This window comes from Durio zibethinus, chromosome 15 (genome assembly GCF_047325235.1).
Source record: "Durio zibethinus cultivar Kanyao isolate XHJ-2024 chromosome 15, ASM4732523v1, whole genome shotgun sequence".
Lineage (NCBI taxonomy): Eukaryota > Viridiplantae > Streptophyta > Magnoliopsida > Malvales > Malvaceae > Durio > Durio zibethinus.
Genome location: NC_143176.1, coordinates 19,104,074 through 19,129,696, shown reverse-complemented (window position 1 = coordinate 19,129,696; position 25,623 = coordinate 19,104,074). Strand labels below are relative to the sequence as shown.

Here is a 25,623-nt window from a genome sequence, read left to right as displayed (position 1 = left end):
TAAAATATTAAAAAATTTTGTAAAACAATATAATTTTTATAATTATTAAATTATATTAAAAAAGTAAAATGAAAACACCAAACTAAACCAAACCAAACCGCCTCATTGCCCGAACCTACCCGATCTCCTCGTTTCATAACGAAACCCCCTTACGGTCGACGCTCATAATTAGTCAATGCTTAACAATCCCTGATCGTCCAAATTATTACCCATTTACCTCCGCAGTTCACTCCTTAAAAAAAAAAAAAAAAGGGAAAAAACATTCCCATTTCCTTCTCCCAAACCATGGCAAGAGGTTCCTCTCAGTCGCAGTCCGCCGCTTCCTCCACCACATCCCGTCCAGGCGTCATGGCTCCCCGCGGCTCAGCTGCTGCAACAGCCGGCATGCGCCGCCGCAGGCTTGTCGCAGGCTCCTCCTCTGCCTCCGCCTCGGACTCCGTGGGCTCCGGTTCTGCAAGCAACATGCTCCGATTCTACACCGACGATGCTCCGGGCTTGAAGATCTCCCCCACCGTTGTCCTAGTCATGAGTCTTTGTTTCATTGGCTTCGTCACCGCTCTCCACGTTTTCGGCAAGCTCTATCGCGCCAAAGCCGGATCTGGGCCCTGAGTCATGACCCGAACCCGATCTTCTTTTCCGGATTTGTGACCGGTTCATGAATCTATAACTGAATTCTACTCTTCCTTTTTCTTTTTTTAAATTCGGGTTGTGGTTTCGTTTGAGCAATTTTGGTTTTAGCTCTGTAAATGATGGATGGCATGCTCGTTATCTAGTGTTTTTTGATGCTGTGAATTTCTAATTTCGTTCATTTTATTACTTTTCCGACAAAATGAATCTCTTTTTTTTCCCTTCCACCCTCTTCTATAATGTTGCGGAAGTGGGCATTGCTCATCCTTTTACTAATTTTAATTGTTTCTGTACAATGGGATTTAAAAGGTTACATTTTCAGGGAAAGAAAAGGCAATTGTTTCTACATTTTTTTCTTAAGCTCTGATTGTGACAGAAAGTGTCATTTATGATATATGAAAAAACTATAGAAGAATTTATTAATTTTGTTGATGAAAAAATTTTTTAAAGATCTCCATGAACATGTTAATCCAAAGGGTAGATCTACCTTTGATCCCTATGCGTCTTATGTTGATAGAGGCAGCCAGATGAGGGTGTAAATTTATTAATCTTGTTTCGTTGAGTAAAATTTTGTAACTACTTTATCTTAAGACACACCAAATTCTCATTTGGCTTTGTGTAAATAATACTTCCAACTATGGTAAATTATCTAATGCAGTAATACTATCTAGAGTGTTTATTTAGTTAGGTTAATTAATTTTGAATTGAGTTATTTAAAATTGAATTAATCAAATTATATTATATTATTTTTATTAATTTAATTGAATTTAAAATCGAATTTAATTCAATTGGTTCAGTTAATTTTTTCGGTTAATTGAATAATAAATATATTTAAAATAAATTATACTTTAAACTTTTAAATATTCATATTTTAAATAAATTAAATAAAATTATTCAATAAAATATTTAAATACTAAATTATTATGTTAAAAACTCTAATAAGTTATGAAATTAAATGATCGATTTTATATATTTTTTATTTTATCTTTATATTATGTTATATTTTAGTTAAAATTTTGATTAATTTGATTTTTGAATCAAACTAACCAAAAACCAAAATTTTTCTAAAATAATTTTCGTTAATTGATCAAAATTAATTTAATGATTGACCGATTGATTGATTAACCGAATTAAATTGATTCGATCGATTAATTCAATTAAAATCAAATTATGAAAACACCTACTATAGTCTCATTCTAGAATATAGGAAATTATCCAATTCTATTAGTAAAGTGTGTGTTTGGGGTGTATAAGATATGATAGAATAGATAAAATAATATTATGGTTAGCATTAGATTAAATAATGTTATACTATCTTGTGTTTGATGTATACAAAGATTAAAAAAAAATTATTTATTGATAAAAATTATTTTTTCTTAAAATTATACAATTTAAATTATTAATGTCATTTTTAAGGGTATAAAAAAACATATAAATTCAATTTCATAAATTAAAAATAATTCTCTTTACTTTGAGAATATTAAATTATCTTATAGCAAGAGAATAATTAATTTTTCTTACAATCTTTTTTTTTTTTAAGATACAAACCAAAAATAATATATGATAGATTATCATTTTATTTTATTCATCATCTTATTTATCAAATATTACTAAAGAGCGCTAGATTATGGAGTTGGGGGTATTTCTGGATTGGTAAGAAAAAAGTTGAGCTAGTGAACCAGTTGGACCTGATAGAAGAAGGAGGTTAGGTGGTGTTGGAGTTAAGTTTCACCCTAAATCAGTGAAGAATTTAAAAAGAGAGAAAGCAAGTTAATGAAGAGGAATATAGAGCAGTAAAGAAAAGAAAAATAGAGCAGTAAAGATGGTGGTTGCATGCTTGATAAGGCTATTACTTACTTCCTTTTTATTTTTTATAAGTGGTGATATAATTGTTTGTACAAATAATTTTTTTTTCTTCAAATCATATGTAAATCCACTGATAACAATGATATATATATATATATATATATTTATATTATCCAAGAGAGGAAGCAGATTAACGGAAAGAAAATAGAATAGTAGAGAGAGTGGTTGCACGTCTAAGAAGGTTCTCATTTACTTTCATATTTAACAGAAGATGGTGTGACGGTCTGCACAAATAACTTTTAATCTTGAAAGTAAATCCACTAATAACAATGATGAAAGGAAATTCGAATCTTGAACTTTGTTTTTAGTACATCGAATCTTGCACTTAATTTACTTAAGAAAGTGGTAATAATTATTAGAGCAAACCTTAGGCGGTGCGGTGTTTCAGCTCCCATACCAAGGTGTTAGAAACAACACCGAAATACGAAAGCCATGGAACTGGAATCAAGCCGAGAGAAAAAAAAAAAGATCCAAGATTCTTTTTCTCCTTTCCCTTTTGCCACTTTCCAAAACCAAAATTAAAAAATGACAGTGATCGACTTCCTCTTCCGAGTCGAGGAAATCTGCAAGAAATAAGAAAAGTACGAGCCCTAAAAGCAACGCGAACTCAATGCCTTTGGCGACGACGACTTCTCTCGCCTTTATGCTCTTGTCGACACCGATAATGCTATCAATGTTCGCTTCCTTTCCTCACCCCTTTTTTTCTTTTTGTTTTCTTGTTTTCTTTTCAAGCGTTAATATTTTTTTAAAAATATTATTGGAATAAATGAAGAAACCTGAGATGGTTCCGATGCAGAAGAATAGAGCTGCGGCGATGGAAATGAGCGCTGAGGTTCGTCGGATAAAGGCCTGATTGATGGAGGAAGTCCCTAAGCTACAAATTTTGGCTAAAAAGAAGGTCCAATTCTGTTTACTAAGCCTTTTTTATAAGCTCCAAAAGATAATTACCTTCATCCTTTTGTGTAGTCAATAAAATTTGGATTTTCTACTACCAGTCAAAGACAAAAAGTTTGTGTATTTTAATTTGTTAAAATTTTATCTTTCACTTTAAAAATGATTTATTTCATTGAAAAATTATTTTCTGACATGCATTAATTTCTTAATCTGATATATGAAGTTAAAACATTATACTTATATTGTATCAAAAGCGAACTCAATTTCAATTCTATATTTAGCACTAAATTTTTTTTTTCAAAAAAAAAAAGTCAGTAAGCGTGAGTTAGAGTGACACTACTGGTAACTAAAAGAAAGTCAGGCATTGATTTGTCTATGTTCGTAAAATTCAGCATTTTATTGCTTAGGCCAACTCAAGAACACAGAAGATTGACAGTGGATTTCTATTAAAATGCAATTGATATCTAATTACTGGTCAAGTGAATTTCCAAAGAGGATCAAGAAACTCATTTTGATCTTTTTCTTGTGCTACGCGACAGGATTAAAGCCATGCCAGATGGGTCTACAACTGCTACGAACCAAACCTGTGGACGAGGGTTGCTTCATTATCTAACAAAAATATCAAATTTGACTGATCAGGTAATTGAGGTGCTAGTAATTCTCTTATTTCTCCCTCGAGTTACTGTTATCTTAAATGCATTTTTATATTGATTTTTACTTCATACTTTCCCCACCCTTTATTGAACCTTCAGAGGAGCGTTTTGATAGTGATTTTTACCAACAAACTGAAGAGTCAAATCAATTTAGACAAGAATATGAAATGGAAAAAATGAAACAGGCATGTGAGTTTCCTGATATTTCATTTTTTTGGTAGTCGCCGCATCTTTATGCACTATCATTTGATTGGATTTATCATGTGTGCAGGATGAAGGTCTTGATATTATATCAGAAGGATTGGATACACTGAAAAATATGGCTATTGACATGAATGAGGTTTAGTATTTTACGCATAATTTTGGTTTGGTCATGATATTATACACACTAAATTTGTTTGGATAGACTGAATTGAGCCTCGATTTTAAATTCTTCGGATCTTATTGAATTCTTAGATTGAAGTTCGATTTCAATTTATTTGATTCAGAGCTCAATTTCTTTTTTTTTACCCTAAACCTATTGTTTTATTTTTACTTTTATTTTTATTTTATTATTTAGTTTTATAATTAAATATTAAAATAAAATAATATTAAATAATAGATTGATTATGGATTTTTAAAAAGTTTTCAGTACAATAAATATCTTCCTTTTTTTTTCTACAAAATAAAATAAAAATTAACTAAAAATTATTAATAAAAATAATAAAATAACTAAAATTATTAATAAAAATAATAAAAATGAGGGAAAAAAATTTTGCCCAATGATAGGATTTTAAGGTATTTTGAGTAATAATGCTTCAAGAATTCTCTAGGGGAGAAGATTTTTTAAAATACTATCAGTATATTGAAGTATTTATAAAAATTTTTAATATGATAAAATTTCTCTTTTCTTCCAAAAAAATTAATAATAAAAAGACTAATAAAATTTTTTAAGAGAAAATTAAATGTGTACATTAATATATTGTCATTTGCATTGCATGCATGGTCCTATTTTTATTAAAAATAAATACAAGCCTCCAAGGATGAGATTTTAAAGTATTCTGAGAAGCAATGCCTAAAAAATCTCTGGGTGAAGAAAAGTGCTTTTAATGTTACCAACGTATTAGAATATTTTAATAATTATTTCAATAAAAAGATTCTAATTTATTTTTATTGAATGTTGAAAAAATAATAAACAATAATAAAAAGAATTAAAAACTAAAATTTTGATAAATAAAGGAAATAAAGGAAATTATTTTTGTAAATATCGAAACTAAGATCGTTTTTGTCAAGATTAAAGGATAACAATTAATTAATTGGTATTGTTTTAAACTGACGTTAATGGGGTATTAATCTATCCTTATACATAATCGACTCCCAGACCCAAATTATTTCGTAAATCCTAAAATTATTTTTTAATAAATTTTAAATTAATTTTAAGATTTTATTAAAAAGATATATTTTAATAGGTGACCAATTGCACTTAATCAAAAAAGATTAGTGATGACTTTTTTTTTTGTTATTTTCAAATTCGTCGAACGGTTTCAAAATTATTACGACAATTAAGAGCAACAAAAGATTACTTATTTGTTTAAACATGTTTAGGAAATGGATAGACAAGTTCCTTTAATGGATGAAATTGATAAAAAGTGGGAATTTTGTTACTTTTCATGTCTTTAACTTTGGCCTTAGAATCAAACAACTGTTAACAAGATTCATTAATGCGTCACTTAAATGTTACTATGTTGATTTTACAGGTAGACAAGGCCACATCTAATATTCGAATGACTAATGTTAGACTCAAGAAAACTGTTACCCAGGTAATTCATACAAAATGATTGTTTCAATTACCAAATTCGTCCTATATAATTTGCTAGGATTCATTACACGTTTTTTTTTCCAGAAAGGTCAAAGGGTACATATAAATATCTTTTTTTTTTCTTTTGTTGCAAATAAGATCCAGCAGAAACTTTTGCATTGGCATTATTCTGTTGTGTGTAATTCTAGGAATTGCTTCTTATATATACAAGTAAGCCTTACGATCATGTTTATAGATGACAATATTAAATGCTTTTGCCACCATTTCGTCTTTAGTTTTTTCATCACAAATAGTATTATATTATATTTTTTGATGAATTATGAAACTGTTGAACCTACTTTCTATTTATTAGCTTCCATAGTCAAGGTATGAAGTTGTAGTCCAAAACCATCAGCTAGGAAAGATGATTAAGTTTAGCATCGCTATTGGGTAACTAGAAATTGAAGCTGAATGTGGTGAATAATGTGATTAGCTAGATCATTCTTTGGGAACTGCACATAGAAATATAAAATGACAAAAAAAAAATCAGCATCTTATGAGAATCCCTTATCTTGTTTTCAATTTTTTTGCTGGTTTAAGGAACTAAATCCAAAATCTTTCCTTATATTATATCAATTCAATTTTTAGTCTCCATAAGCTCTTTTTGGTTTCTTCAATATTCCTTATTCTTATGAGATTAAAGTCAGTTTAAAACACTTTGGATTTGAGATAAAAGTTTTCCCTTTATGCTTTTCTTGTATTTCCTAGTTTAGGTGGTCAGAATTACTGTTTTCACATTACGTGTAGTAAGCTCTGTGCACTGAATCGATTAGACTAGCTTTTATGGTATTGTCATAATGGATTTTGGGATTATTAGATGAAAAAATTTTAAAATTGAGAAAAACAAGAAAGTCATTTTTTGTTAGGTGCGTTTAATCATCTAAAAGGTTTATTCTTTTAATAAAATAATAAAACAAATTTAAAGTTTATCAAAAAAAAATTTTAATCTACGAAAATAAAATTGGATTTGAAAATCAATTATATGTGAGGAAAATTTAGAACCCTCATAATGCTTAAAAAAATTGGTACCCATTAATCATGCCTTATTTTCAAGGTTGGATAAAATGGTTTGAACTTGAAATTTAATAATAATTTCCTTCATTTTTCAAAAAAGAAAATCAATGTTATTAGTCTTTTATTTAGGAATATTGCAAAAAAATTTTAGATTAAAGAATTACCTTAAAATCTTCCAACATTTAGATAGAATTTAATGATAATTCTTTTCGCCTAAGATTTATTATAACATTTCTTAAAAATGAAAATAACATTTTTTGTAAAAGATAATTGTTAATGACTTTTCAATATCTAGTTAGAGTACTAAGAATTATTTCTTTTAGAATACTATTTTTGTTTTATTTTATAATTCTTCATTTTTAAACTACATTTAAAAAAATATATTTTTATGCAAAAAAACTAATGATGGTACAATTAGCTAGGAAATGATAATTAAAGGTGTACACATGTGAAACGAGTATAAACAATAATGAATAGATGCATGTATACCAATGGATGTTATGCATGATGATGAAATGCAATTTTGAAATTAGGTCCTTAGATATAATGAAACCATCATGACTCCTCAACATTTAAGCAAAGTATATGTGCTACTATTTTTATTTAAGATTTCATTTTTAGTGATATATATTTTTTACTCATTTGTTTAATCTCATTATTATTGCAAGTTAATGATTTGTACGAAAAAAACTTAATAAAATAAAATTTTCTAAATATCCCATCTTCTAAGTGACATTTGGGAATAAATTACTTCATATAAGATTTTCATGCTTATCTTTAGAATTTTGGGATATTTTTGGGTGTGGGCTTAGGTCTAGGTTTTTAGGGCTTGGATGATTTTTTTTGGGTGATGATTTAGGGTTACGAGTCAAATTTAAGGTTTAGGTTAAATTTAAGATCTTGGTGAATTTTTAGGATTTAAAGTCTCATTTTAAAGTTTCAAGATTTTAGTGTTTCAGGGTTTTAGGGTTTTATGGTTTCAAAAAATTTTTTTATGAGAAAAATGAGAATTAATGATAACTCAAACTTTCTCAATTATCTTAAACATCTAAAAGGATTTTTGAAGTTTGGTTTTCGTAAATCTCTTTTTTCCTTAGTAGTTTTATATTAATGCAACATGAAGCAAATAAATTATGCAATTCAAAGCTAAAAATTAGAACAACTAATTTAATTAATTTTTTATATGTATTTTATTCCCATTTACTTATTATCATCTGTTTTTTAAAAATAAAGAGTGAAATAAATTTTATTTATCATTTAATTTAGTTATGAAAATTTTACTTTATATTTTTATTTTTAATTATTTATTTCCTCAACATCTAAGTGAAATTAAAATTTTCAAAATATAGTTTACCTCAAACATCTACGCAAAGTTTTCAAAGTCACTGCATTTCATTAAAATAAAACTATTATTTCATTTTAATTTTTAAAACTCTCTTTTTAAAAAAACAATTTTAATTTTAAATTATCCTTTCTTTTTTTCAAAGATAAACATTTGCTTGCAAGCAATTCATAATAATATTATAATATCAAACATTCATAAACAAATTAACAAGAATAAAAATTTCAAAGCTATGATAAAATAAATGAACAAAAAAAACTATACCTCAAAGTGAAGTTTTGGATTAGAGCCCAAAATGAAATGCACTGTCTAAAAGATCTCTGAACCGGTTAGGTCACTAGCAGGATTGATCTGCTTCTTTTTTTTTTTTAAATTCAAAGCACACTTTTTTTTTACTTTTCAAAGTTTACTTTTTTTTTTTTTGTTTTTGACTTTTCAAGGCCTTTTTCTTTTCACTTTTAAAAGTTGCCTTTCCCTTTTTTTTTTTCTTTTTTTTAATGTTTCAAAGTTTTTTTTTTTACTTTTCAAAGATTTTTTTTTCAAAATTTTTTTGTTTTGACTTTTCAAACCTACCTTCCTTATTTTTTAGTGTTTCAAAGCTTGTCCTTTTTTTTTTTTTTAAAATTCCTCCATTGACTTTTCAAACTTTTTTTCTCTCTTTCTTTTCTTCTTTTTCTTTTTTTGCTATTTCATTCCTTTATTTTTTTTTCTTTTTATTACTTTTTTTTCTCCTTCTCCACTTTTCAAGCTCGATGCCCATTTTTTTTCTTCTTTTTCTTCCTCTTTTTTTTTTCTCATTCTCCTACCCTAAAAGATCTTTAAAAGAAAAAAAAACCCTTTTACTAAAAAATAATCCCTATTCCTATCTTCAATTCTCTTTTTTTTTTTTTTTTTTTTTTTGTTATTGTGGCTATTGTTCATTTGACTTGTGTTGATTGGGATTTTACAGGAAAAAAAAAATGAGAGGGTTTCTTTGATTTAAGAATTTTTTGGTGATGGTTGATTTTCCTACTATAGGGAACTGGGGTGTAAGGGTGATGGTGGCTTAGTGTTGGTGAGTGATAGCCTTTCGTATTATAGGGTTTTTGGTGCTAATGGCAATGAAAGAGTAGTTCAGAATGGGGATTTTATGAGTTTTTTTTTTTTAAATAATGCTGAAGCTGTAGGTGATGACCTCAAGGTAGGTAAAGAACTACTATGGCAATGATGGTGGTAATAAGCACTATTTCGATGGTGGACAGTAGGGATGGGTGGTATTTTCAGTTGGGATGGTTTTTTTATTATGATGGTGGGTTAGGAATTTTTAATAGATGATGGTCGAAAGTTGTGACGATGAGGGGGTGGTGAGTAACAAATGGTCTGCCAAAATTGTAATGGTTCTTCCTTTTGTATCATGTAAAAGAAATTATGGGTTTTTGCAACACACTTCTCAAGTGACTGACATAGCAATTTAAAATTTTTAGAGTGTTGCAACTAGGGTTGCTACATCTGGGAAGATGGAGTATTTGATGAATTTGTGCTTGGAGTCAGTAAGGGTAAAACATCAAGTGAAAAATAAAAAGCTGCAAGCGGGGAGGCAATTTGGGGTTTGTAACTTATGATGGATTTGTGTTTTAGGTAAATTAGGGTAAAATATGGATAACAATAGGGATAACACAAAATAGGAATTATGGAGTTCTATTTTTTAGTTTAGAGAGAAAGTTAAGGGGAAAACTGGCAACCATATTTTCAACAATTTTGACATTACATTTTTTTTAAAAAAATTAAAATCTAACAAAATAGATATGGGCTTGAAAAAAATTAATTTGGACTTTTATTGGGCTTTTTAGGCCCAAATAACTGGAATTGGGCCATAAGTAAAATAAAACTAGATTGAAACTTAAAAAAATTGAGTTTTGACTCATGATTAAACTTTGGATTTTTTAATTGGGCTCTCAAATCTTAATAAAAAATTGGCCCAATAATAAAATTGAATTAGACTTAGGCATATGCAAAATATCCAAAAATAATTAATTCGAAACAAAGTCCAATCAAGTTCAATTCAATTAAAACCTTTTAACCAACCTAACTCAAAGCATTCAAATCAAGTATAAAATCAAATACACTCGAATAGATCCGAAAAAAATTAAATGTCTATAGCGATCTCTCTTTGCATATTTATAAGAATCAAGAATAAGGCAAAGACATGACAACAATTTTGTCCAATGTCAACAAATTCATGAATTTTTTTTAAAAGTCTTTTTTCTTTTCTTTTTTTTTTAGATTTTGATTTTTCAAAACTATTTATTATTTATCTATTATTATTATTATTATTATTATTATTATTATTATTATTATTATTATTATATTTTTTAGGTATCTAAAGCTGAAGATGATTTTAACTAAAATGTGATTTGAAAAATAGAATGATTGGGATTAAACTATGAGTTAGAAGTTGAAAACAACCAGGATTGAACTGTAAGTCAAAAAATGAAAATGATAGGGATTAAACTACAAGTTAGGGAAAAGAAATAATCGGGATTGAACCATAGGTTGAAAAATAAAGACGATCGAGACTAACTTGTAAGTCAAAAAATGAAAACGACTGAGACTAAATTGCAAGTCAAAAAATAAAAACAATCGAGATTGAACCACAAGTTAGAAAATAAAGATGACTGTGACTAAACTGTAAGTCGAAGGATAAAGTGATTGAGACTGAGCCACAAGTCGGGAAATAAAAATGATTAAGATTAAATCACAAGTCAAGAAATAAAAACGACAAGGACTAAATCACAAGTCAGAGACTAAAAACAATCAGGATTGAATCATAAGTTGGAAAATAAAGGATTGAACTGCAAGTTAGAGAATAAAAACAATCAGGATTGAATCGTAAGTTGAAAAATAAGGATGACTAAGATTAAACTGCAATTTAAAGGATAAAGATGATCGAGATTGAATTGTGAGTCAGGAAATAAAAAAATATCGAGATTGAATCGCAAGTCGAGAAATAAAAATGACTAGGACTTAATTGTAAGTCAAAGGGTAAAGATGATCGGGACTAAGTCTCAAGTCCAAAAATAAAAATGACCAGGATTGAATCACAAGTTGATAAATAAAATTATCGAGACCAAGTTAGAGAATAAAAGCAATCAAGATTGAATCATAAGTTAGAAATAAAGATGATTGGGACTAAATCGTAAGTCAAAGGATAAAGATGATTGGGACTAAATTGCATGTCGAGAAATGATTAGGTGCTCCATAAATTAATAGTCAAGGTTTCAAAGATTACGCTAGGGGCCAGGATTGAATCGTAAGAGAATAAAAATAATCGAGATTAAATCATAAGTTGGAAAATAAAGGATTGAACTGTAAGTTAAAGAATTAAAACAATCAGGATTGAAATATAAGTTGGAAAACAAAGATGACCAAGACTAAACTGCAAGTCAAAGGATAAAGATGACCGAGACTAAATTGCTAGTCAGGAAATAAAAAAATGATCGAGATTAAACTGTAAGTTGGGATAAAAATGATCGAGATTGAATCACAAGTTGAGAAATAAAAATGACCAGGACTTAATTGTAACTTAAAGGGTAAAGATGATCGGGACTGAATCTCAAGTTCAAAAATAAAAATGACCAGGATTGAATCACAAGTTGATAAATTAACAATCAAGACCAAGTTAGCGAATTAAAGCAATTAGGATTGAATCATAAGTTAGAAATAAAAACGATCGGGACTAAACCGTAAGTCAAAGGATAAAGATGATTGGGACTAAACTGCATGTCGAGAAATGACTAGGTGCTTTATAAATCAATAGTCAAGGTTTCAAAGATTATGCTAGGGGCCAGGATTGAACCACAAGTCAGAGAACAATCGGGATTGAATCATAAGTTAGAAAATAAAGGATTGAACTGCAAGTTAGATAATAAAAACAATCGAGATTGAATTGTAAGTTGGAAAATAAAGATGACTAGGACTAAAATGCAAGTCAAAGGATAAAGATGACCGAGACTGATTTGCTAGTAGGGAAATAAAAAAATGATCAATATTGAATTGCAAGTTAGGATAAAAATGATTGGGACTAAGTTATGAGTCGGGAAATAAAAATGATTGAGATTGAATCACAAGTGGATAAATAAAACGATAGAGACCAAGTTAGAGAATAGAAGCAATCAGGATTGAATTGTAAGTTAGAAATAAAAATGATCAAGACTAAACTGTAAGTCGAATGATGAAGATGATTGGGACTAAACTATACATCAAGAAATGATTAGGTGCTCCATAAATCAAATGCTCCATAAATCAATAGTCAAGGTTTCAAAGATTGTGCTAGGGGTAACCTTTCCTTTTTAGGGTTAGTTTTCTCAATCAAACCATCATCATTGTTTTGAAAAAAAACACATCCTAATTCTTTTTGACGTCTCATAAAGAGACCATTAATACAATTTATCATAAAAATATATGTGATGCATACAACGATCATAATGAATTAAAAAAATGAAGATGTAATGAATGATTATATTTTTGAGATTTGTTTCATTATTTTAGACTTTTGAAGCTGCTTCCAATTTTTCATCCTTTTAAATCTTTCATTTTTCATCCATGTGTTTCTCTTTCCTCTTATTTTAGGATTTTAGACTCTTGATGAACTTGTGTGACTTTTGCTTATCTTGAAGTCTCCTCTGAGTTCTCTCTCTATCTTTTTTTTGGTAATAAATTAATTTTTTATTTATTTTTATGTTTTTAGACCATGCATTTTTATTTTTCGTCATCCTTACACCTTTTTTTTTTCGAGTGACGTGTTAGTCTATTATGAACATTATTAGTCATTATCTTAATTTCAAATGATAAATGCAATGATTCCATGTTTAAAGTTGAAAATGAGATTCAATTAACATTAGGGTATTTATTTTAATTTAGAAAGAGAAAGATGAGCTTTTTACAACACAAAGAACATGTAATTCAAAAACATCAAGGGAATCAAATGTCAGTTCTTTAAATAATGAACATTTGAATGACCTTGACCTCTTCAAACTAGATCTTTTCCAAAAGCTCGTTACATTTGCGATCTTGCTATATTTGATTTCATATAACTAATCTTTGCCCTACAATTGCAATCAATGAAAATTTGCCTTTAAAAGTCATTTCCTTTAACTCTGACGTAAATTCATCTAGCTATGTGCCATCTTTTCACTTCTCAAAGGGTTTCCTCCTAGCTCTACCTTCATTTAAGCTACCTTGTTAGGTTTTCAACTTAAAAGACTTTCTTTTTAGTTTAGACCTCCATTTTCATGTTTTTAGTCTGAATTACCTCTTTTTATTGTTTTGTTGTTTTTGTTTTGTTTTATTTGTGTTTTGTTTTTATTTTTTTTTCTTTCTTTTTTTTAAGCAAAATAATTCTTAATAGTGTTAGAATTCATAGGATTTGGCAATTCATCACCTTTCATTTCTGCAAGGATCAAAATTTCACTAAAGAATTTCTTCTTCACCATATGTGGACCTTTCAATAGGGCATACATTTTCTTATATTGTCTTGTTGATTTGGCAAGGTCCTTTTCAAAATCAGTTCACCTTCATAAAAACACCGAGGTCGTATTTTCTTGTCATATGCTCACATGATCCTTTTTAGGTACATCTGTCCATGGTTGGGTGCTAAAAGCCTTTTTTCTTCAATGAGATTTAGTTGTTCAAAATGGTTTCAAACCCAATCTACCTTATCCAATTTTACCTTTATTAAAACTTTTAGGGAAGAAATTTTCACTTCAATCGGTAATATAACCTCTATCCCGTATACTAGTGAAAATAGGGTGACCCATGCTGAAGTTCAAATTAATGTTCTATAAATAAGTAGAGCAAGATAATATCTCATACTAATCTTTATATGTATCAGTCATCTTTTCCAATATTCTTTTGATATTCTTGTTCGTAGCCTCTACTGCACCATTCATTTTTTGGTGATATGGTGCTAAATGATAATGCTTTATCTTGAGCTACGCACATACCTCTTTCATTATTTTACTATTCAAATTACTAGTATTATTAGAGATGATCCTTTCTACGAGCCCATATTGGTATATTATCTCTCTTTTTATGAATCGATATACCACTGATAGCATAATACTAGTATAATAAATTGTTTCCACCCATTCGGTGAAGTAATCAATTATTACTAAAATAAAACGATGCCCATTCAAAGCTTTTAGGGTTATAGGACTGATCACATGTATTCCCCACATACAAAATGGTTATGATGGTGCCAAGACATGTAGTGGGATTGGAAGAAAATGAATCTTATTCATGTAAATTTAGCACTTATGGCACTTTCTGGTGTAACTGATGTAATCATTTTTCAATGTAGACTAATAGTAACCCACTCTTATAATCTGTCTGGCCATCTTATGTCTATTGGCATGCATTCCACAAATCTCCTCATGTACTTCTTCAAATATCTTTTTTGCTTTAATAGCATCTATACATTTTAGTAATATTTGGTCTCGACTTTTCTTATATAAGATTTATCTATCAGCACAAACCTCCCTATTAATATTTGAATAATCCTTTTGTAATTCTCTGAGGCCTGCTCGAGGTAGTTTTGGCACTTGTATATTGTACAATGTTATAATACCATGGTCATCAATCTATCTCTTTTTCCACATTTGAATAGTGGGTCGATGAGTCTCTCATTTGTATTATAATGGGTTGGATTCTCATATTGTCATTTAAGTTGAACATTACTGTCAAAGTAGCTAACGCATCAGTGATTCAATTTTTCTTTTAAGCAACATGTTGAAAAAAGATCTTTTTAAACTATTTTATTAAGTTAGTTATGTGCATTTGATATAACATCAATTTTAGGTCTTTGGTCTCCTATTTGCCTTTTAGTTGGTAAATTACCAAAACTGAATTGTCATGTACTTTTAGCATATTAATCTTCTTTTCAATGGCTATTTGCAAACCCATGGCACATGTTTCATATTCAGTAATATTATTTGTGCAATTGAAATCCAACTTTGCAGTACATGGGTAATAATTTTCTTCCAGAGATATTAGCACCACCTAATGCCATAACCATTATATTAGATGCCCCGTCAAAAAACATCTTTCATAATTTTCTTACAGGTTCTTCATCTTTATCTTATAAGATTGTCATTAAGTATTCATCTGGGAATTCAAACTTTAAAGGTTCATAATCTTTTGTAGTTCGATCAAAAAGAAAATTAGCTATAGCTATCACACACACAATATCATATTTCAAAAGCATAACCTGTCATCTAGCTATCTTGCCTAATAGAGAGGTTTCTAAAAAATGTACTTAAGAGGATCAAACTTTGATAAAAGCAAACTCGTATGATAAAGCATGTACTGTCTAAGCTTACGGGTAGTCCAAGTTAGGACATTGTATATATTTTTTTATTTTAAGAATACCTAGCCTCATACTCTGTAAACTTTTTACTTAAATAGTAAATAGCATGTTCTTTCTTACTAGTTTCATAATTTTGCCCTAATACATATCCCATCAATTTTTCTTGCACCGTTAGATACAAAATCAATAGCCTTCCTATAACTGGTGGTACTAAAATTGATGGGCTTGGAAAATACTCATTAATTTTTTCAAAGGTATTTTGGCATTCTTTATCCCATTTACTCAAATTATTTTTATGAAGTAGCTTAAAGATCGGATCACCCCAAAAAGCCTTTCACTTCTTTTGGTATACGTAATGCTGACAACTTTTGAATGGCTCGAATCTTATCATGGTCTACTTTTATACCTTTTTCACTAACTATAAACCCTAGCAATTTTTCAAATTTGACACCGAATGTGCATTTGACCAGATTTAGCTTGAGCTGGTATCTCTGGAACCTTTCAAATAGTGTTTTAAGATTCGTAACATGATCTTCACCTTTCTAAGACTTCGCTATCATGTCATCAACATACACTTTTATCTATTTCTGCATCATATCATGAAAACGAGTGACCATCGTTCTTTGATATGTAGTGCTAGCATTCTTTAACCCAAATGGCATGACTTTATAGCAAAATGTGCACCACATTATCATGAATATGATTTTCTCCATATCTTTTGAGCCATTTTAATCTGGTTATAGCTGAAAAACCCATTTATGAACAAAAAGGTAGAGTGTCTAGCAGTGTTATCCACAATGATATCGATATGAGGCAATGAGATATTATATTTTAGGTTGGCATTATTTAAGTCTTGATAATCTACACACATTCTAATCTTTACATCTTTTTTAAGAATTTAGACTATATTGGCTAACCATTTAAGGTACTTGGCTACTTCTAAAAAACTTACATCAAACTACTTTTTTACTTCTTCTTTTATCTTTAGCAACATTTCTAGCTTCATATATCTCAATTTTTGTTGTATTGGTCAATATTTTGGTTTTAAAGGTAGTTTATGTTCAACAACATTTATGCTAAGCCCAAATATATCCTGATAAGACCATGCAAATACATACACATATTCTTACAACAAATCCATCAATTTTTGTTTCTCAATTGACGATAGTGAAGTACTGATCCTAACTTATTTCTTATTCTCACAATCTCTCAAATTTAACAAGTCAATAGATTTCTGATAGGGTTCTATAATTTTTTTCTCTTGCTCCATCCATTTTAATAGATCATGAGGCAAATCATACTTTTTTGAGTCAACATTATTATCAAGCTTGCAAATGTGAATTGAATTTTTAAAATCAAATCCAATGTTATTGTCTTGGTCATCCATAATGTTCATTATTAAAAGATCTAAAAATAGGTACAATCACAAGAAAATATAGATTGATTTTGGCAAAGATAAGAAAAATATGAGTAACAATGAAAAAGGAAAAAATGAAGAAAATGGTGTATGTGAAATGCATTGCATTTATCATTTTATTAGAATAATAAAAGTAAACCTATACATTTAACCTCTGTATGCTCTTGGGCAAAAGCAATGAAAATTTTCAAGTTTAAACGATTCAAGGATAATGAAAATAATACACCATTCTTGGATTTCCTAACCTAAAAAAAAAAAAATCTTTTCATATTGCATAACTTCTTCATCTGCATCGATTTGAACTTAAGAGAAAGCTTCCTCTAATCCCATTTTTGGTTCAACCTTTTCAACCCCTGACGATCCAAGATGGACATATCCACTAGAGCAAAATGTCTCGTACGAATAATGGAATACCATTTTTTCATTAACTGACTCATACCTTTTAAGGCATGCCATTCTCTTCACTTTCTTCTTTAGCATCATGTTTTTTCTATCAATGGTAGTAGGCTTATAACTTAAGCCCCATTTTTTTTATTCTCAGTCATGCTTTGTGCCTTCTTGATTCCTCATAAACTCTTTTCAAACATTGTCTTGCTTGCTAATTTTTACCAATAATCTATTTAATCATTATATTTGTAGTCTTTGACAATTAAAGGATTGATATCTTTGACCCTTCTCTGACATAAGTAGTATTCACTACCTTAAAAGCTCTAAATAAGTATTTAGTCACCTTTTTGATAGTTTCATAATAAATAGTGGTCAAGGTTTTGGTTACTAATAAGTTTTCTTCTCTATCTAAACAAATGTGTTTCCCTTTAACAATGAATTTTACCTTCTGGTGTAAAGATAAAGGTATAGCTCTAGTTGTATGAATCTCAAGTCTTTCAACTAAATAACTATATGTAGGTGTTATATCCATCACCTGAAATAAGATATTAAAGGTACATAGACCAATCTATAATAAAATCTTTATATCATCGATCATATTTTTTTGCACTCCATTAAAAGCCCTTACTACATGTGACTATTTCTCATGTAGGAGGGGTCTATTAGAAGCTTTGACAACATAGTTATAGGTATTACATTGATAAATGACCCATTATTAATCAACACTTTGGTCATAGTGTGGGTTTTGCACTTAACAGTAATACATAGGGCCTTAACACTATCTTGTCCCTTTAGGGGCATTTCATCATCATTAAAATTAATGAAATTAGGGGCTATGATATTTCCAACCATGTGATTTACTTTTTCAAAAAAAATATTATGTTCAATATAAGCCCGATTAAGCACTCTCAACAAAGTATTCTTGTGTGGCTCTGAGCTTAATAATAGTGATAATAAAAAAATACTAGCTGGTAGTTTTTCAATTGGTCAACCCACTGTAGTCATTGTGCTTGATAATTTTTAGGAATTCACAAGCTTTTTTCTTTGATACCAGAGCTTTAATTTGTACTTCTAGTTTACTATTGATTAAGTACCTTGACTTTCCCTTATATCTTCTTTCCCACTTTACTTTTCCCTTTTCTAGCCCTTTTTGACATCTCAAAAGTGTAACATTGACCATTCGAGTTATTTTTCTTATGCCTATTATGTTTAGAATATTCCCTATACCTGGATCATTCGAGGTCGTATCGGGTCCTCAAACCACAACATCATAGTCAAACTTCTATGGGATTGCTTTATCATTTTGGTATGGAATTGGACTAAGAACATAAATTATCATTATCACCCTAGGAAAAAAGATAGTTTTTTTTAGCTGCAACCTTTGGTTTCTCATCATAAAATACCATTAGAGGTTTAGGGATAAAAGATTTACCAGATGGCTCATCATCTATCATATTCACATTATCTTCATCAAACTCATCATAAAAACTTTATTATAATCGGTCATCAGACTTTGTAATATTTGCCAAAAAACTTCACATCTTTGGAATGAATGTTTGACCATTCCTCAATGATACTTGCAAACTTGGTTATGGTCTTCATGTCTTCCATTGTCAACAAAAGATATCGGCTAAATCATGCCTGCCTTAATTAAATAGTCATCACCTATTCAAAAAGGGTCCTCAATTCATTCATGTATCTTTTGATCCTCACTTTTCTTTTATTACCCAAAACATTAATTTTCCCTTTAGTTTGGTTTGGTAAACGGTTTCCACTAACAATCAACTTGAATTTGGTAAAAAAAAAAGCTATTTTTTATTAGACATTATACCTTATGTTTAAGTGTTGTGAAATTTTTTGTGGAATATTCTGTCACACGATAATGGTAGTGGCACTTGGCATTAGGGTCATACCAACTCGGGTGAGGTGGCTTTAATGGTGCCACATAGATAAGGTTAATAAGGTGGCTTCTCATCAAATAGGGGTATTTATCAATGTAATACATGGGAATTGGGTCAAACTAAGGCTTTTCTCAATTGTTGTTGTTTTATAGGGTTTTTTTGGTTATTGGTTCGATAGGTTAGTTGGGAAAATTGATTGAGTTGGTGATACATAGGTGTAATTGGATGGTTAAAGACTAAAGCTTGGCTTGTGCGTTAGTTGTTGGGTTGCTTGGTAATAATATGGCTACTAGGAGATTTGGTTAGTAGTAAGGTAATAAGAAATATATGATGGGTTTAGATTGTATGGACTGAAAGAATGGCAAAAGGAATTTTTGTAAGTGATTGCATGTGTTTCATGCTTTTTTTTCTTTGGATTTATTATTTTTTTGTGCCTTTTAATTTTGTCACTCTTGATGACATTTTCTATCATTTCTCTTGAAATCACGTTAAAGAAATTCTTTGTTGCATTTCTAACCAGTTTATCATAGTATAAGGCTTTTAATGTGTTGATAAATAGCACAGTGACTTTTTTTTTTCAATTAGTGGTAATTGGACTAGGGCCATTGTATCTTTCCACCGATGCCCATATTCTTTAAAGGTTTTTATTGACTTTTTCTTCATGTTTTGTAATGATAGCCTGTCAGGGATCGTATCAAATATGCTTGTACTGGGCAATGAACACCTTGGCCAAGTTCTTTCACAAATAGAGTTGGCTTTGATCTAGATATACGTGCCATCTTGTGGTTGATCCAATTAAACTATCTTGGAAAAAATGTATTAGGAGCTTATCATTTTAGGTATGACCCATCATCTTTTGACAGAACATGGTAATATGAGCAGAGGAAATTTTGTTCCATTGTATTTCTAAAAATCAAGGGTTTTAGATTTTATTGGAATGACTAAATCAGGCACCAAACTGAGTTCGTTAGCATCAATAGTCCTATAGATGTCGCTACTCTCTACTGCTTTGAACTTTTTCTCAAGTTGGTCATACTTGTTTCATATTTTGGAGTTAACAACTAGCTTTGACATGTTATGTGATTTTTTTTATTTGATAGGGTCATCTAGATTAAGTACTAAGATAGAGTCAATAAGGGTTGATCCCAGGTTAACATTCAAGTGAATCTAAGGTTGACTAGCAAAATGACTAATATAAAGGTAAAGTCGTACATTTGGTGGCTGCACATTTATGCCACGAGAAGTTTGAGCTTGAAGTGGGGTGAACCTTGAAGGGTATAATGGTTCTTTCATATTAACCCTTTTTTATGGTCTTGATGTACTAACAACACCATGAGTCGAGCTTGAGAATGAGTGTTATATCTGTATGAGACTGATTAATTTGGATTTTATGGCTTTGTTATCCTTGAACCTTCGTTTATTAACTATTAATTAGAGTGCATGATACAATATCATTGTTATTATTGTTAATCTTTGTCTTTATTAAATTACATGCATGGAATGAATGTAATACAAATTGGGGTATTGTTTTAGATCAATTCAAACAAAAAAACTTTCATTAACTATAGGAATTCTTGTAAATCATCCGATCATGCTTATGTTAAAATCATAAAAACCTTTAACTTAAGCATATTGCTTCCTAGCCTCACATAGAAAGTCTAACAACCATTGGCTATAACCTTGGGTTGGTATAATCTCCCGTTCAAGTTCTTTCATTTTCTTGACCAATTAGCTAGCCTTCTCGATAGCCTTGTAAATTTAAGAAGTCAAGTGTTCTATGTACTACTACCTTCCTAAGCTTTCCATTCTCCATATCTCTCGAGATTCTACTTTCATATGCAGATGTAAACCCATCATCTTCTCTTTCTTGCCACTTTGTCAGAATCTTATCCATATGGTTCTAATTCTCGACCAGTTGGTGTTCTAGCCTTATCACTTTTGTTTCAACATCTATTGCATAATGGAAATCTTCTTTTTTCTTCCTTTAATATGATCTTTAATTACTTTTTTTTTTGGCAACTCCAAAAAACTTGTCCTTTTATGTCTACTGATCCTGAGTGAGAATGACAATAGCTTCCTTGTTCTTTTTGGCTCTACCTTTTCAATACTTCATCATTTTTCTTAAATCTTTGATTTCCCTCTTGGATCCTTTTGAAGGCCCAACATCCATTCTTAGCCTTTTGTTTTCTTGATGAAGATATTTCAAATCTCTTTTCAACACATTTTGTTTCTTGGCCAGCTTTTGCAATATATTGTCTTTCATCATCAAGTCATAGCTTAATTATTTAACCTATTCTAACATTGCCATATTTTTTTTCTCCATTTTCTTCTTTTTTACCTCAAATTCTTGTTGGGCAATTTTGAGGGCTATCAACACTGGCTTTGATGTAGGGGTGTGCAACTATTTTGAAACATCTTTTGACAATGGCCTAACTTTATGGATTATTTTTGCTCTCCATAAAAAATATCCTTCTGTCACATTGTTCGCATACCTAGTCGGATTTATTTGATTTACCTGTTTTTAGGCTTTGATGACTTCCCAAACTTCCTTTATATAATTGAGTGCACTATAATCAAATTTAAGTAGGTTGAATCCTTGAGTCATATGTGTAGACACCCATCTGTGTATGGGGTCAATCGAACCCATTTTTATTGATGTTATTATTATTTTTACTATTATTATTTATATGTTATATCATATTATTGTTATTATTATATTATACTAGGCTATATTATTGTTATTATTATTATTATTATTATTATTATTATTATTTATTTTCCTTCTTTTCCTTTTTCTTTGACAGGTGATCTAGGGAACTGAAATTAAGGGATTCAACTCAATCAAAAGATTTGTTGCATAATCGGGGTTACAAATTCAACCCACAAAATCAGCAAGGAACTTAGACTTAATTTGGGTTTCGAACAGAATCTAATTTCAGGATTCAAGCCTGGGATTGATTCTATCTGTTTTCTAAATTTGTTCTAAGGCTACTTATAAATTGCACTAACATCATAGAAAAAACACATAGTGAATGGATTTAGGGAAACGATTGATTTTTTGGGAGAATTGGTGTTTTGGAAAATTTTTAGGCAGTATGAGTTTCTGGGATTTTGATCTTAAGAATCTTAGGTTTGATTTGAAGTTTTTGGATTAGATTTGGGTTTTAAAGATTGGATTAGGGTTCTGGAGAGTTTTTGAAGAAATCAAGACAAATTTGGAAAATTTTGGGATTTTTCTAGAAAAATCTAGGTTTTTAGGAAGAATATGAATTTTTTGATGAATTTTTGGTGACCAATTGAATTTTTCGATCACGTTCTAGCCAGTTTTCCATAAACCGATGGGTTTTTTAGTTTTTGATTGAATTTTTTTGTGACTTTTTTAGAAATCGATGGGATTTTCAATTTTCAATTAAAGTTTTTGACAAGTTTCTTGGAGAATTTTAGAAAGAAGTCAGAGCTTCTCGATCTAAAGAGATAGTAGAAGGGATTCTAAGAAAAAAACATTGGGACTTGGCTTATATAACGACCCAAAATTATAGCTTTTTAGAGAATTTAATTATGCGGGTGACCCGACAAGGATTCGTATGTTGACCTTGGTGTCGACCCAACCCAATCGCAGGTTTCCTTTTTTTCATTGTCATTTTATTTTTTGATTTGATTTTCTTTTATTTTTATTTTTTAAGTTTTATTTTTATTTTTTTTAGTTTTTATTTAATTTTATTGGTTTTTTTAAAAAAATCTTTTTTGGAAAACGAAAAAGCAAGGAAAAAAATCTTTTCAAATAAAAAAAAAGAAAAAAAAATCTTTTCAAATAAGTTTAAGAAAAGAAGAAACAAAAAAAAAAGAAAAAATCTTTTTAAATAGTTTATGGAATCCACCAAACTATTGAGAAATTTCATAACTTAATTTAAAAAAAAAAAAAATTTATCTTTTAAACTATTGGAAGATTGCTTCAAATTAAGTCATACCATACTATTAAGAGACTTAATGAAATTCTCAAAATTTTTTACAAATATTTTTATTATAAAATCTCATCAAAATATTGAGAGATTTATTTCAAAGTAAGTCCTACCAAACTATTGGGAGACTTTACTAATTTTTTTAAATAAAATAAATTAATAAATTTGATGATAGAGCTTATTCATGTAGGACACTAATCTTTATGAATACTCTTGAAGTGAGAGAATTATCTTAAAATGCTACCAAACTATTGGGATAATTTTAAGACTAATTTTTAATATTTAATATTTTGGTACAAGCATATACATTTTTTAAGGCTTAGATAATTTAGAATCAAACTGGTACCATATTGTAGATGGGCGCTGTGGGGCTACATAACATTTCCCACTCATACCCATACTCTCGAACCTAAACTCTGATTTTGTAGATCAAAATTTACTATTTAAAAATATCTTAGTCAATCTTAAGACTTTTTTTTAAATAAGACGGATTCAATCAGGTGATCAATCACACCTAAACAAAAAAGATTGGTGGCAATTCCTTTTATCTATGTCTAGTAGTAGGCCTACGGATCTATACGTTATGATAGTTTGGTAACTCCGCTAGGGATATCGAGAGTCAAACGAGTCAATGATTGCTTATTATCCAAGCCTTGCTTAATAATTTCAAGATTATTTTTTGTCTTTCCTATTTATTTTTTTTCATTGCTTATACTTTCTTAATTATTTATTTATTTCTTTTTCATTGCTTATGCTTGTTTATTTATTTATTTATTTATTGTATATATTTGTTATTCATTTGCATATGCCTAACATAAGCTCTCCACCCGAGCTCTATCTTTAGGAGAGAGTGAAGTACTTATGCCCTTGTGAGATTTCATATCTCCGCGTGAGCCTGCGAAACACTCTTACTTAAATTGAACCCTTTTTACTTATAACCTATGATGGGTGAGGATCGAGGTGCCTTACTAGTTTGTGATGGACTATCATGTAAGGAACAATTTGAGAACCTTAAGAAGTAATCCAAACCGCATATAGTTAACTTTAAGAGCCTAACCATATATAGAGCTATGTGCTTTCCACCCTTTATGGTTAAACCCAAAATTTAGGGTCATATTGCTATTTTACTTACTTTATAGTGTTTATTCTTTATTTTCTTATTGAGGTGGCTAACCAATTTTCTTGTCTTCTTTTTATTTCTTTTTTTCTTATGCATATTCATAGACATACATGCAGATTGCATATTATGCTTACTAACCTTTTTTTTTTTATTTTGTATGCATGTATTCATGTATCACTATATTCATTCTCATGCATAATCTGATGGTTCCATAAACATCGTCCTAAATTTGCACCATGATTGTTGAAATTAAGGTTCAAGGATATCTCAACACTAGTATTACACTCGAGCTATAGCCAGAAAAAAAAAGCAAGATAATGCAAGTCATCTCGAGAGGATAAAAAAGGCCTAGAAAATACTTGAAGAAAAATTAAACAAGATCTTCAAAGCTTTAAAAAAGACAAATAAAAGGAAAGCAGTAGAAGAAGACATTTCACATTGAGATAATGAGCTACTGTATCTTTCAAGTTTCACTTCACATCAAGCTCGAGCCACTCCAAGCTTTCATCAACAATAGATCACGTTTTCAAATTTTAATCAAGGGAATGTTCAAAGGTATACCAATCATGTCTTCACTAAAAAGACAGAGGAGCCCATCTAAATACCCAAAATGGATGAAAGTAAAGAAGAAGTGAAGTTATAGATAGCTGTGTCTCCAGATACTCTAAGACCAATCAAGCTATGAGCATGATTGAGGAAAGATTATAGGTTATAGAAGGCATTGATTTCTATGGATCCATAGATGTTGCCAACCTTTGTCTGGTTCCAGATATTGTAATTCTTTCAAAATTCAAGGTACCAAAATTTGAGAAGTATAATGATACTAAGTGCCCCATTACACACATCACAATATACTATCATAAGATGGTAGCATATGTCAACAATGAGAAACTACTAATGTATGTGTTCTAAGATAGCTTAATTGGTTTACTGCAATGTGGTATTTTTAATTGGATAAAACACACATTAAGTCGTGAAAAGATTTGACTCGATCATTCATCAACTAATACTGTCACATTATAGATATGACCTTAAATCACTTTTCATTATAAGGAATGGAGAAGAAAACATTTGAGTCTTTTAAAGAATATGCCCAAATGTGATGAGATATAACTACTCAAGTCTAACCACCCTTAATTAAAAAGAAAATGATGGTTTTGTTTATGAGTACTTTAAAGTCACCTTATTATGAAAGATGCTAAAGAATGCAACAAAGAACTTTGCTGATATAGTGATCTCAAGGGAGATTATTGAAAATACCATC

The 25,623-nt window shown here is 29.7% G+C and overlaps 1 protein-coding gene and 1 pseudogene across 1 annotated transcript; both read left to right on the top strand.

Moving 5' to 3' along the window:
• The first annotated feature begins 3 nt into the window (after positions 1 to 3).
• Positions 4 to 987, top strand: LOC111302040 (protein transport protein Sec61 subunit beta-like). The gene has a single exon (XM_022897977.2). It carries the CDS (start codon positions 286 to 288, stop codon positions 607 to 609), a length of 324 nt encoding a protein of 107 aa, XP_022753712.2. The 5' UTR covers positions 4 to 285; the 3' UTR covers positions 610 to 987.
• A 2,031-nt stretch (positions 988 to 3,018) lies between these two features.
• LOC111302038 (syntaxin-72-like) lies at positions 3,019 to 6,052 on the top strand (annotated as a pseudogene).
• The last annotated feature ends 19,571 nt before the right edge of the window (positions 6,053 to 25,623 follow it).

Bases quoted from the DNA above. Each gene is read 5' to 3' on its own strand.
- LOC111302040 (XM_022897977.2), top strand. From the start codon at position 286: ATGGCAAGAGGTTCCTCTCAGTCGCAGTCCGCCGCTTCCTCCACCACA.